This window comes from Ursus arctos, unplaced genomic scaffold (assembly GCF_023065955.2).
Source record: "Ursus arctos isolate Adak ecotype North America unplaced genomic scaffold, UrsArc2.0 scaffold_6, whole genome shotgun sequence".
NCBI classification, from domain to species: Eukaryota; Metazoa; Chordata; class Mammalia; order Carnivora; family Ursidae; genus Ursus; species Ursus arctos.
Window position 1 is genome coordinate 76,810,741 of NW_026623078.1, and position 13,975 is coordinate 76,824,715.

Consider the following 13,975-nt stretch of genomic DNA (forward strand, 5'->3'; position numbering starts at 1 on the left):
TCAAAATACAAAAACACTAATTCGAAGCGATTCATGCACTCCTATGTTTATTGCAGCATTATTCACAACTGCTAAGATATGGATGCAGCCAAAATGTCCATTGACAGATGAATAGGTAAAGAAGATATGGGAGAGATATATATATAATGGAATATTATTAAGCCATAAAAAAGAATGGAATCTTGCCATTTGCAATGACGTGGATGGAACCAGAGTGTATAATGCTAAATGAGATAAGTAAGTCAGAGAAAGACAAATACCATATGATTTTACTCAAATGTGGAATTTAAGAAACAAGCAAACAAAGGAAGAAAGAGACAAATCAAGAAACAGACTCTTAACTACAGAGAAGAAACCGATGGTTACCAGAGGAGAGAGGGGTGGAGGGTTGGGGGAAATCGGTGCTGGGGATTAAGGAGTTAAAAGAAAAATAAGACAAAAAAAAAAAAAAGAAAAAAAGAAGAAAGAGGAAAGCATGAACATATTAAGAAGAACATGAAGACATAAAAAACATCTAAATCAAATATCTAGGCATGAAAGAGGCATTGGACAAGATTAACAGCATATATGACATTGAGAAATAAAAGATTAATGACCTTCAATACATAGCAATACAAAGTACCCAAAGTGAAAAACACAGAGAAAAAAAGAGTCTAGTAATATTAATAGTGCAAAAGTAAACCATGAGATAAATTCAGACAGTCTATGTACATGTAATTTAATTACAGAAGAAGAGAGAGGTAGAGGCAGAAAAAATAGTTTATACTAAAGTAAGAAGGATAAATTACAAGAAAAATTATAGATTGATATCCCTTATGGACACAAATGTACATATTCTTAACAATTTTTTTAAGCAAATCCAATGAAAGAATATTCAAAATGGGTAATGCACCCTGACTGTGTAGGAGTTATCCGAACACTGGGGGTTATATGCAACTAATGAATCGTTGAACACTACGTCAAAAGCTAATGATGTACTATATGTTGGCTAATTGAATGTAATAATAATAAAAAAAAAGAAAAGCAAGACGGGTTTAACATTTGGAAATCTATATAATTCACCATATATTTTTTAAAGATTTTATTTATTTCTGTGACAGAGAGACAGCCAGCGAGAGAGGGAACACAGCAGGGGAGTGGGAGAGGAAGAAGCAGGCTCCCAGCGGAAGAGCCCAGTGTGGGACTCGATCCCAGAACGCGGGGATCACGCCCTGAGCCGAAGGCAGACGCTTAACGACTGCGCCACCCAGGCGCCCCTATAATTCACCATATTAAGAGACAAAAGGGAAAAGTTCATATGTCATCTCAAGAGATGCATTAAAGCATTTGACGAAACTGGGGAGCCTATGTGGAAAAAAGTCATCAAATCTTACTATTCACCGTATATGAAAGAATAACTCCATGTGGGTCTTATACCTAAATGTAAGGGCCAAGATTATAAAAATTCTAGAAGACAACAGGATAATAGCTCAGTAACTTGAGAGTAGGAAAAATATCTTATAAATGACACAGAATGCTTGAACTATTAACAATCTGTATATTAAAACTCTCATGAAAATTAATCGTTCAAAGGCACTGCTATGACAGTGAGAGAGTACCAGATTTGGAAGAAAGGATGGGCAAAAGGGAAGGGGGGACCTTTGAGTGTGATGAATCTCTTCATTTTCTTAACTGTGGTTTTACGGGTGTGTAGATATGACAAAACTCATTCAATTATGCATTCAAACTATATTTACTTTAGTGTATATCAAGTATAATTTAATCAAGTGCCAGTGAAATTGAAGAAAAAGCAGTAGAAATCATCCAATCTCAAAAGAAACAGAAAAATTATTGAGGGGAAAGATGAATGAACCAGCAAGGAATTGCGGGCAGTATTAAGTTGTTTTCCCTACAGAAAACAGGAGCTGCAGAAGAGAGGAAGCTTAGAGCAGAACTGTAGGAAGGAATTATGATGGACAATTTTCTATACTTGAAGAATAATGTTCACTTAGAATGCAAAAGCTCTGTGAACCCCAGGCAGGAAACACTACAAAGATAACTCTATCTAAATACCTCACAGTCAAATCGCTGAACACCAAGGATAACAGAAATTTAAAGCAACAGGATTACCGGGGAATGCTAATAAGATTATCTTCTGCCTTCTCCTCAGAAAAAAAACTGAAGCCAGTAGAAGATGAACTCACATCTTTAAAATGGAAAAAAAAAAGTTAGAAACCCAGAATGCTATATTCAGTAAAAATATATTAAAAACTGAAATAAATATATTTTCATAAAATTAACGTTGAAAGAATTCATTGGCATTTGGCCTGCCCTGCAAGTGATATGAAATTACGTTGTTCAGATGGAGGTACCTTGATGCCAAGTGCAAAGTCCGATCACAGGGAGGAACACTAGGGTCACCAGAAATAACACAAAACTTTGTAAATAGAAAGCACTATTTTTCATTCTGATATTTTCCTTGAGGGATAACTAACTGTTTAAAGCAAAAATAATTGCATTTCCAGGTGAGGTTTATAACATATATAAAAGATAAAAGAACAGCAGCACAAGGATGGGAGAAGCAGGAAAAGTAATTAGAGTATTGTAGGTATTTGCATTTGTAAAACGAATAGTGCAAAGGACAGGTGTGAAGAGTCTGTGGTGTAGCCTGTGATGACCCAATGTTGACTCAATAGATTTCTTTGAGATAGAATTGACGTTTGTATCAGGTGTACAACGTGAGTTGGTATCTGTATCTTTTGCAAAATGATCACCACTATAAGTCTACTTAACATCATCACGACACAATTACACATTTTTTTAACTCAACAGATTTTGATAACTTAAGGGTGCATATTTTTTTTTTAAAGATTTTTTATTTATTTATTAGACAGAGATAGAGACAGCCAGTGAGAGAGGGAACACAAGCAGGGGGAGTGGGAGAGGAAGAAGCAGGCTCCCAGCGGAAGAGCCTGATGTGGGGCTCAATCCCATAACGCCGGGATCACGCCCTGAGCCGAAGGCAGACGCTTAATCTCTGTGCCACCCAGGCGCCCCAAGGGTGCATATTTTTAACATTAGGGGGACTACTAAAAATAAGTCTAGCTGAGAATCTTAGAGACAGAATAAAACGGAACACTAAACACACACACACACACACACACACACACCGACACACAAATTAGTGCAGGAAAGAAGCAACAGAGAAAGAAAGCTCAAGAACAATGAAAGAGTGTAGACAGATCCAATCATATCAGTAAGTACATTGAATGTGGGCTAAACCCTCCCTCAAAAGTGAAAGATTGTTAAACTAGATAAAAACTCAACACCCAACAATATGCTGACTATAGGAGATGTACTTTAAATAAAAGTTACAAATTAGTGGAAGATAAAAGCTTGACAAAAGATACATCACGCCAACACTGATTAGAACACTGAGCTGGCTGTATCAATTTCAGAGAAAACAGACTTCAAAAGAAAGAGTATTACAGAGGATAAAGTGGGGCATCACCTAAGGATGAAGGGGAGAATTTTTTCAGAAAGAACAATTACAAGTAACCTGTACTTAGTAACAAAGACTCAGAATTCATATGCAAAACGGTTATGACAAAAGTGGAAATGGATCAGGTCCATTCTCATAATGGGAGACTTTACTATCCTTCCATTTAGATGACAGAAATATATAAAAATATCAGGAAGCACACAGAAGACCTGAATGACGGTATCAATCAACCTGACTTAACTGGCGTGCATAGTTAAGTTGTGCATAACTACAGAATCTTCAACTTTGAAATGCACATGGCAGGTTCATGTCCATCTAAGATAGGCCAGATGATGGGCCATAAGACGTTTAATTAACTTTCGAATGTTTAAAATCCTACAGAGCATTTTCTCTGACTTTAACAGTATGAAATGAGCTATTGATAAGATATTCTGAAGGAAGTCCCCAAATTTATATTATTAAACAACATACATATAACTAGTCCGTGGGTTAAAGAAGAATTCACAAAAGAAACTTAAAAAATATTGCAAAATGAGTGATAATAAAAGCAAAACATAAAAAGTTATGGGATGCAGCCAAACCCCATTTAGAGGAAAACAATGAACTCTAAATATTTATATTAAAAGTATCAGTAGAAAGCTTTGAAACTCAATGACTTTTTCTTCATTGTATCAATATCCCGGTTGTGATTTTTCTGCTCTAAAATTTTAAGACGTTACCTGTGAAGGGAAATGGTTAAAGGGTACAAGAGCTTCTTCTGTATTATTTCTCAGAGCTATGTATGTAGCTATGGTGATTCCCAAAATAAAAGGCTTAATTTTAAAAAAGCAAAGACCTGGGGGTGCCTGGGGGACTCAGTCAATTAAATGTCCAACTCTTGGTTTCAGCTTAGGTCATGGTCTCAGGGTCATGGAATCGAGTACCAGGTCGGGCTCTGCGCTCAGCAGGTAGTCTGCTTGGGATTCTTTCTCTCCCTCTGCCTCTCTCCCCTGCCCCTCACCTCCTTCCCTCCCTCTCTGTCAAAAAAGTAAGTAAATCTTAAAAAAAAAAAAAAAAAAGGCAAAGACCTGGAGTGCCTAGGTGGTATAGTTCGTTAAGTATCGAACTCTTGGTTTCCGCTCAGGTTGTGATTTTGTGGTCGTGAGATCAAGCCCCGGGTCAGGATCATGCCCAGTATGGAGTCTGCTTGAGATTCTCTCTCTTCCTCTGCCCCACCCAGTGCCTACACATGTGTTTTCTCTCTTTCTCTCTCAAATAAATGAATAAATCTTTAAAAAGTCAAAGACCTAAGTAGGTTTTGGCAAGCTTTGGACCATGGGCCAAATCCTATCCATATTTTAAATAACACACAAGCTAAGAATGTTTTTACATTTCTCAAGGGTTGTTTAAAAAAAAGAATCTGTGACAGAGTCCATGTATGTCTCTCAAAACCTAAAATGTTTATCCTAACGGAGCTTTGCAGAAATTTTGCCAGCCTTTGATCTAGCAGTTTCTGTTGCGCTCTGGAGACGTGACATGCTCCACAGCCCATCCCTCCAGTAATTAAAACTAAAAACTCTGGAATAATTTCAAGAGCAGTGACTTTATAATTCTTAAAAGTAAACAAAAGTGGGTAAACTATGGTAGGAAGTCAAAACTTACAGAAGTGACCCACGTTTCTATACACTGTTCTCCAGTGTATTTTGTTTATTTTTGGCTCTGCCAAAAGAGGATTGCCCTATTGTAAGATGTGTGGAAATGGCAGCTGAAACTCGGCTAACAACTCTTAACTGATTAAGTAAAATTTATGTGATCAAGTACAGACTTTCCTTCTGCCTAGTGGAACCAGGGAAAGGAGAGGTGAGGTGAGTCACAAAGATCACGAAGGGAAAACAAGAAAGGTAAATCACTGCTTTTACCCAGGTTTAGTGGATTTTTTTGTAGTAGATTTTTCTTGCATAAAACCTTCTCAATTTGATGTCTGCTTTTGATCCATGTCCAGAGTCTTGATATAGTTGTTTTGGTCAGTGTGGTCTGGTTTTTATGTTGATTTTTGGAGATAGGGATTGGCTATGCCTTTTACGCGGTTATTCCAAAAGTAGCATCAACATTTAACAGTAAAGGGGCGCCTGGGTGGCACAGCGGTTGAGCGTCTGCCTTCGGCTCAGGGCGTGATCCCGGCGTTCTGGGATCGAGCCCCACATCGGGCTCCTCCGCTGGGAAGCCTGCTCCTTCCTCTCCCACTCCCCCTGCTTGTGCTCCCTCTCTCGCTGGCTGTCTCTATCTCTGTCGAATAAATAAATAAAATCTTTAAAAAAACAAACAAACAAAACATTTAACAGTAAAAGGAAAACAAAACAAAACGACTTCTGGGGGAGGAATTAAAATAAAGATATCCTTACTTGCCTCCAAAAATGAAGAGAGGGAACTAAAGACAGCATTAACAGGGAGTATGATGCATTGTTCTGGAAAGAGAAAAAGCATGAGATCATTTTGAAACAAGAACATGGGGAAGATGAGCGCCTGAGAAAAAAGTCATTACACAACCTGGAGAAAGGAAAAGGCCCATCGAACCGAGCACTTAATGAATGGTTCTAGGGTCTAAGAAATGACAGTAATTAACATACAGGAAATGCATCCGTGGGTACCGGCATATTGATTTTTGTGACCCCCCTGAGTTCTTCTGGATCTGTTGATCGCTTTATGTACATCACCAATTCCTGATTAAAAAGGGACAAATGGTTCAAGTGGAAATTGCCCACCTCAAAAGTGTGCATGAAACCTTTGTCCATTTTTCTCATGCTCCTTTCTCTTCAGCAATTTTGTCATCCATGGTGAAATCGTAACCATGAAATTGTGTGCGATGAAAAACTAGCCTCAGCATGAATGGCAGTGAAATAGGAATTTAGGAGGGCAGATGAAAGCCACTGTGGTTCTTTAGTCTTGAATGGTGACTGTGAGGAAAGATGTATAGTTGGAGAGATCCACTTATTCTTTCATTCACTCAACAAATATTCGTTAACCTCTTACCAAGAGCCAAGCACTGCTAGGGGTACAGCAGAAGGTAACAAGGCAGAACTCCCTGCCTTTCTGGATTTGGGATCCCAGCGGGGTGAGGTGGGATAGAACCGTGATACGGAAGTAAATTTTATAGTATGCCAGAGGGTATCAGCGTTATGGCTGCCCATCAAATAGGATATGGAAGAGAGAGAGTGGAGAGGAGTGCTGGAATTTTAAAGAGGGTGGATGTGGCCGACCTCACTGAGTGATAATGTTTGAGCAAAGACTTGAAGAAGCGTGCCTGGTGAACACCTAGGGGAAGAGCACCGCATGCAAAAGGAAAGGCTGGTGCGCAGAAGATTCTTTGGCATGTTAAGTACCAGTTTGGTGTGTGTGGTAAGAGGAGACTGAGCAAGGGGAGAGGGGGGGATAACAGAAGGCCCGATTATGTGGGGCATTGCAAGCTGTCACAAAGCCTTTGGTTTTTACTGTATGTGAAATGGAGGCCCCTGGGCAGAGAAGTGACCAGGTCCGTTGTGATTCAGAAGGCTGATGAAGACAGCTGTGTATTGCCAGGAGAAAGTCAAAGACTTTGAGCAGACTGAGCAATGAATTGACATCATCTGCATGCAGTTCTGTTATCGTTTTACTCACTCAGGTTTTACCGCTGACGTTAAACCCACAGGGTCAAGCGTCAGCTTGCTAGTATGACGTTCAAAGTTCATCTCCATCTGGTCACTGCTACCACTTTCTAGCATCTTCCAATGCTCCCTCCTCACCCCATCTCACCTCCCCGTATTCCAGATGAAGGTGCTGCACAGGTGAATAGCGCATAGTGGGTGTGCTGTTCTGCCTACCTAGAGGGCCCTCGCATGTCTCTGGAATTCCTCTTTCTTCTGGTTAGCACAACACATGACATTTTATCGTGATTATTCGTATCCCTGTATCTCTCCCCACTAGCACCCATGCTCAGTACACAGGAGGCACTCTGTGTGAGCCCATTATATTGGATACAATAGGAACCAATCTAACCATTTGGTTCAAGTTAAGGAGATATTTACATTTAGGCTAAGACTAATATAAAAAAAAAGGCAGTTCCCAATCAAAAATCTATACTTCAAAGGATTCAAAGTAATGATAAACCTTGAGAAACTTTATAAGAGGTCAGTGAGGTACTAGGGAAGAAGTGGGTACTGCACAAACCCAGGCTAAGCACATCTTTTCTTCTAGATGCTTCTTACTACTTGATATATATTACGTACTTATTTATAACTTTTAATCCCCACCAGGATGAAATCTCCAACAGAGCAGAGACTTTAGCCTTCAGCATTGCCCTGTTCATATTTCCTAAAATCATATTCAGACGTTCGATAAATATTTGTTCAATGAGTGGATGACCACTTACAGTGAACACCAAGCTTGACCATGAATACAATTTTCATCATGCAGAACTCTTTTTTTCTAATAAAAGGAACTCAAATGAATTTTTCATGAAAGATGAACTCTTTGACTTGTCATTCATCCCATAGAGAAATGTGCCCCACTTAATCTGACAAGTCTTATCTCGGGACCATGGGTGAAGACAACCAATGGACCTGACACTTGAAATTTCAGAAGTGTTCTTTAGGCAATTATTACCTATATTTATTCAACATTAAAAGCCAGTGTAATGGCTATTATGAATATAAATATATTAACTTTTAATTCTATAGAATATTAACTTTTAATAAATAATAATTTTTAAGTCTACAGCAAACAAAAGCAATATAGCTCATAACTAGGTTTCTGGTAATGTAACTTGGGAAACAGAATCTAGAACTATATAATAACAAGTGAGACATTGAAACTTTAGCCTTCTTTACCTGGAAGGATAAATATTGACCTAGTAGTCACTAGTGTCCTTCCCTCACTCAACAATCTTCGATTATCATTTTTAGACTATGGATTTTTATTAATTTTTATTTTTAAAGATTTTATTTATCTGATAGAGAGAGAGAGAGCGAGAGCACAAATAGGCAAAGCAGCAGGCAGAGGGAGAGGAGAAGCAGGCTCCCTGCTGAGCAGAGAGCCCGATGCAGGGCTCGATCCCAGGACCCTGGGATCATGACCTGAACCAAAGGCAGACGCTTAACAGACTGAGCCACCCAGGTGCCCTAGACTATGGATTTTTAAACTATAGACTATAGACGATCATTTTCTGGTGAACAGTTAGTCTTTTGGCCCTATATACCCAGTTTATTTGCACTTTTGCTCTGATCTTTGAGGTTTTATTTCAAAGGAACTGGTGATATAAGTATTCTGGGCAATACTCTTAGCCTAATGGCAGTCCTTATCATGTTTTACATATATGTATATTCTTATATACATGCATAAATGTGTGTGTGTGTGTGTGTATGTGTGTGTGTGTGTGTGTGTGTATACAGTTGTCCTTTCCCTGATCCATTCTGTTAGCCTGGATATATATCTCCACTCATGAGAAGGGAATTCTCTTGATTCTGCCACTGGAGTAGAATTTTATTATTTTTTCTTATCAGAGTACTGTTATTTGGAGAGTAATATTCTGATTTTACTATGAGAGAACAATCACTCCTTTTTTGGTCCACATGCATGAGGTAGACAAAGCTGACTCTACCTTTCCCGTGGGGCCTGGAAGAGGCTGTGTTGTCAGTGCATTCAAGCCCTGCAGCCACAGACTGAAGTGGCAGGCGTAGAGAAATGACCCAAGTTAGGCTGTTCGCTGTCACCAAGACTCAGTTCTCTGACTTTGGTTGGCACGCTCAGGGAAGCAAACAGTTTCTTCTGCTGGAACAGATGCCATAATGAGGGTAAGCCTGAAGCCACTGGAGTCACCAGGCAGAACCCGTGAATGAGCTCCACCTGGACAAGTAGAGCCTGGTGATATCATTTGGACCCAGGATCATGACTCCTTTAAAGTAGATCTGCTCCTGGGCATCTTCCATGAGCATCTACTCCCCATCTCCTGTAGATCTCTTGAATCCCATTTTCTGCCCCTCGCTGCCGAAAGATCCTAACTGATGCAGCCGCTAACCAGCTGCTGGAGACCCACCGGGCGATCTGCTCATAACCTTTCTCAGTTTCTCCCTCTACCAACTGCGAATATTAATTTTTGTCTGAACGTGGTACTAGTTGTATGAAAAGTATTTCAATAGACCATCCACTGATGTGCAAATTAAAGGTGATGTCTAATACTTCCGGCCAACACGCATTCTTTTGAATATTTAATTTTGCTGTCGGTTAGCTATTCTTGTATGTCTGCAATACATATGTAAAATACCTACCATTTATTTGTCTTCATTATATGCCAGAAACCTCTAGGGCCAAGAATACACAAATACAAGACATGGTCACCATGAGCAGCTTCCTCTCTACTGCGGACAATTTGAGGGGAAGAAACAGAAATTACTCTCATGTCAGGAAGACAGTGTTGAGCGTCTCATAAGTGCAGCTAACTTTTGGAGATACACGTTAAGAAGAAGCAGTTGCTCCTGGCTTTGTCAGGGGATGGATTTCAAGGTAAAGAAAAAATCATTCGGGGAAATAACTTACCTTCTTGGGTAAAGGCTTGTATGTCATGTGCTCTCATTTCTTATTTACAATCTCATTTAATTACAGCAACGGTATGAGATCCCTATGTCACAGGTGAGGAAATCAAAGCCATGAGAGCCTGAACAATGTTCCATGGCTAATTCATGTTGGAATCAGGATTCAGACCCAGGCCTAAGCCGAGAATAGATACTCTCTATCCAACTGAGCCGCCCTGGTGCCCAATAGCTACTCTTTATGATTTTGCCTTGAAGGCTGAAGAGGCAGGAGGAGAAAAGGCAGTCTAGAGAACATGATCATGGAAGTTTCTTATGCTCCCGGGGTCCCTAATCAGCACTGGTGTCATCCGGGCAGCCTCTGCACCACCAGTGCCCAGCTCTGGGGGAAAGACAGGTGAATTGTGCGATATGAACGATTGTATTACTTACTGCAGACCTGAGACTCTTCACAGTACAAGCACGTTTGTAATTTGCAGAGTGCTTCGAGCTCCAGCGAAGTGTGTGAGTAATGCAGATGCTCTGGAGAGGCTCGAGTGGAAAAATGCACATGCCTTCCATTTGATCTTGAGGTTACCTTCTGGATTGCCATTTCAATTCATGCATGACCTAAAATGCAGACAGTGTATACCTGAAAGCCTCTAATCTGATTCTTATATCTGAAGCTTACTCTTCCCATTGCAAATAGACAAAAAGAATCATAGGGGTTTTAGAAATACAACTGTCAATATAAAAGTCAGCATTAGAGTTGCCTACCCATTATTTGTCATCTATTCCTCGATCTGATCAACGTATAGAGGGCCTTCTATGTCCTTCACACCTTATTTAGGACCATGATTTTAGGAACAAGAATGATGTGACTGTACAGTTAGGATTAACACACCTGAAGAAAAGCAAGCTCACATTTTAAGATCCATCATCTGTCAAGCACTGGGTTGAGTCTGCAAACATTACATCAGTAGACTCTGTGAACAACCCTCTGAGATAATGTTTATAGCCCATTTTATAAGCCAGGCTAAGAGGGATAAGTAATCCATGTAAAGTTACAATGTATAAAGAAAGGCTGGCATATTTTGAGGGCTTAACATGTGGCTGGTGCTTTGCTAAACGCTTCTAGGGTTTGATATAACCCTCAGTCCACTCATAGAGTCCCCTCCTTGCAGATAGGAATGAAGGCTCTGAAATTAAGGGTTGCCGAAATCACCCAGGGAGAAAGTGGGGAAGACATGTGAGAGGCAGGCTGCCCAACACTGTTTGTCCCCCTACTTCCACTTACTATAAAATATTTTGTAAGTCCTCCTTGTAAAATCATGAGAAGAATAGATAATGAATGATCATGAATTCATAGATAATATAACCCAGCTCTCCAGATGATTTTAAGAAAAGCCAACAGAAATACCTGAATGTAATACATAAAAGAAATAAAATTAGTTTACCATAAAATAAAATCTATAATTCAATAAGTAAAACCTACTACCACATTATAAATGCTTTATTATATACATAGTTATTCATTATTATTTATTATGTATTATATATAATTACTGACATGTGAACAGTCTGGAAGACAGCAAATTGTCCAATGTTGCCAGTGTCACAGGCTGGCCGGGAATGCGACAGCTGCAAGTACACAGAATCTTAGGGAACTCAGATATCACAAAGTTATTACTCTTGGTGATTTTCTCAATGGGTAACAGCCCTTGGTAACCACAGTCTAAAAATAACAAATGAAGGTCTTTTCTCACTTTACATGGAAGTTACATTCTTCGACAATTATTGTATCTTAAATCCATGAAAAGCATGCTCGGTGAGTGTCTGTAATCAGGATCAGCAATTTATTAATGACTATACAGCAGGATCTTTGAAAATCCTATGGGATGTAAAACAGTAAAACAGCTCTTTGCGTGAGGGACTGTCCCTGACAACACACACCTCGCGTCCTCAGCCCCCAGGATGGGTCACTATGCCCAATTCCTGCGACAAACAAAAATGCATCCTAGACCTCCTCCGAATGCACTTTGAGGAGTTGTACCACGGCCCTTGAGAATCACTGCCATCAAGGTGGCAAGCACGGCGTAGGACTCCCCTGTGACTGCAGACCATGGTGGCTGAAGGCTGGAAGAGCAGGCAGACCGCTCCTTCATCGAGTCAGAACGTCCCAAGCATCAGGCATTTCTGCCTTGCCTTCAGAATGCTTGCACATAATACTATGATTCAGTATTCTTCTTTAAGACACTCCCTTTATACTATAAACACCAATTGCCCTCTTAAACGGAAAATAAGAATCGCTTACCGTAAGTGAAATGCAAAGTTAAAAATAACGTAATGAATGAAACAAACATGAAACAGCAAAGAGAGGAGGATGTTATCCAACTGTAGCTAGATTCTGTGACCAGCCGAAGAGTCTTAGCTGGACATCTCTTCTCTTTTGGCTAACCACCACATTAAGCCTCAATTTGTCTCCTCAGAACTCTGATTTCCAGGACAGGGGAAAAAAATCTATTTCCTCCACTTTATGATGACTCAGCGGATATTATTCTCTTCTCTCTCAGATAAGCAAGGTATTTACATCATTTTTTTTTAATGAGTATATCACCTCCTTATAGAAGGATTTATTCTTTTTATGAAGAGAAGGTATTGTGAAGTACCTGTTACTCGGTACTAATGTAGACATTTAAAATACCTTTCTTCTGATCTTTTATACAGTACTCCAAGGCTTACCTCAACACTCCCATTTTACTGATGAGGAAATGAAGCTATGCTGGATTTGCAATGAAGTAGTTTGCCCAAAGTCTCGCAGCTGGTTAGTGGCCAAGCCGGGACGCCGACTCAGAGCTAATTACAAAGCTCAGAGAACTTGTACAATTTCTTGTGTTAATTGACCATGGAATTAAAGACCATAGTAAGATAGAGTTTCTTGATTTTACAGAGATACGGATTTAAGGTGATTTAAACTCCTCTAATTACCTACATTGTGATGACTGAGCCTTAACCTAGTGGTGCATTAATCTGAAGAATTTTAGATAAGCCTTGTCCCGTTACTTAAGGGGGTAACGAAGAAGACCCACATTAAGCCAACATGATGGCTCTGTTGTTTCTCATTTCCTATAAATGTCCCACAAGGGCTGCTTCGAGAGGGAGCTGGAGTCTGGAAGTGAGTAGGAATGAGGGTTCGATGTTCTGGAAGTGGGTGTGATTACCACACAAAGCTTCTATGATGGTGGCTGGATACTCCTGGGGGCTGCATGAGGCACGCGATGGTTACATTCTGTATCACCTGGACCACAACATGCCATATATCTGACCAAATGTTATTTCTCAGCGTGTCTGTGAGTATGTTTCTGGAAGAGGTTAGCTTCCGGATTGGGGGACTGAGTCGAGCAGAGGGTCCCTCCCCAGTGTGGGTGGGCACCATCCCATCCATCAAGGGCCTGAAGAGAACAAGAAGATGGAGGAAGGTTGCTTCACTCCCTGTCAGCCTGACAGCTGAGGGACGACACCTGCCTTCTCCTGCCCTCAGCGCTCCTGGTTCTCCAGCCTTCAGACTCCAAAATCTACCTATCGGCTTTCCAGCGATCCCTGCTGGCCTTCCTGGGTCTCCAACCTGCAGACACCAGATCATGAGATGTCTCAGTCTCCCTAACTGTGTGAGCCAATAACTTATAATAAATAAATTTCCATCTACACCTGGATTTCCATATCTGTATCCATATCCCTCCCATGGTTCTGTTTCTTGCGGAATACTAACACAAGACAGTTGTTAAAATCATGGACTACAGAAGGCGCAGGTGACCAAACACCCTAAATTCTCTCATGTCATCTCTACCACACATGCCAGTCACCCCGAAATTAAAATGTGTTCCCCCCTAACATTCTCACCAAGTCCTGCACCCTGCCTTGAAACCCTTCCATTTCAACGACCCATTTTTTTTCTCAAACCTCTGACCCTTCAAAC

General features: G+C 40.2%; 1 protein-coding gene across 1 annotated transcript in view; it reads right to left on the reverse strand.

Annotated features, from left to right (window-relative positions):
- The window catches only part of LOC113252668 (peptidyl-prolyl cis-trans isomerase A-like), a 37,394-nt gene extending 30,176 nt beyond the window's left edge, over positions 1-7,218 (reverse strand). The window contains 2 exon segments of the mRNA XM_057307803.1: positions 6,088-6,180; positions 7,126-7,218. Of these exon segments, the coding sequence (XP_057163786.1) occupies positions 6,088-6,180; positions 7,126-7,218 (186 nt within the window).
- Between the last annotated feature and the right edge of the window lie 6,757 nt (positions 7,219-13,975).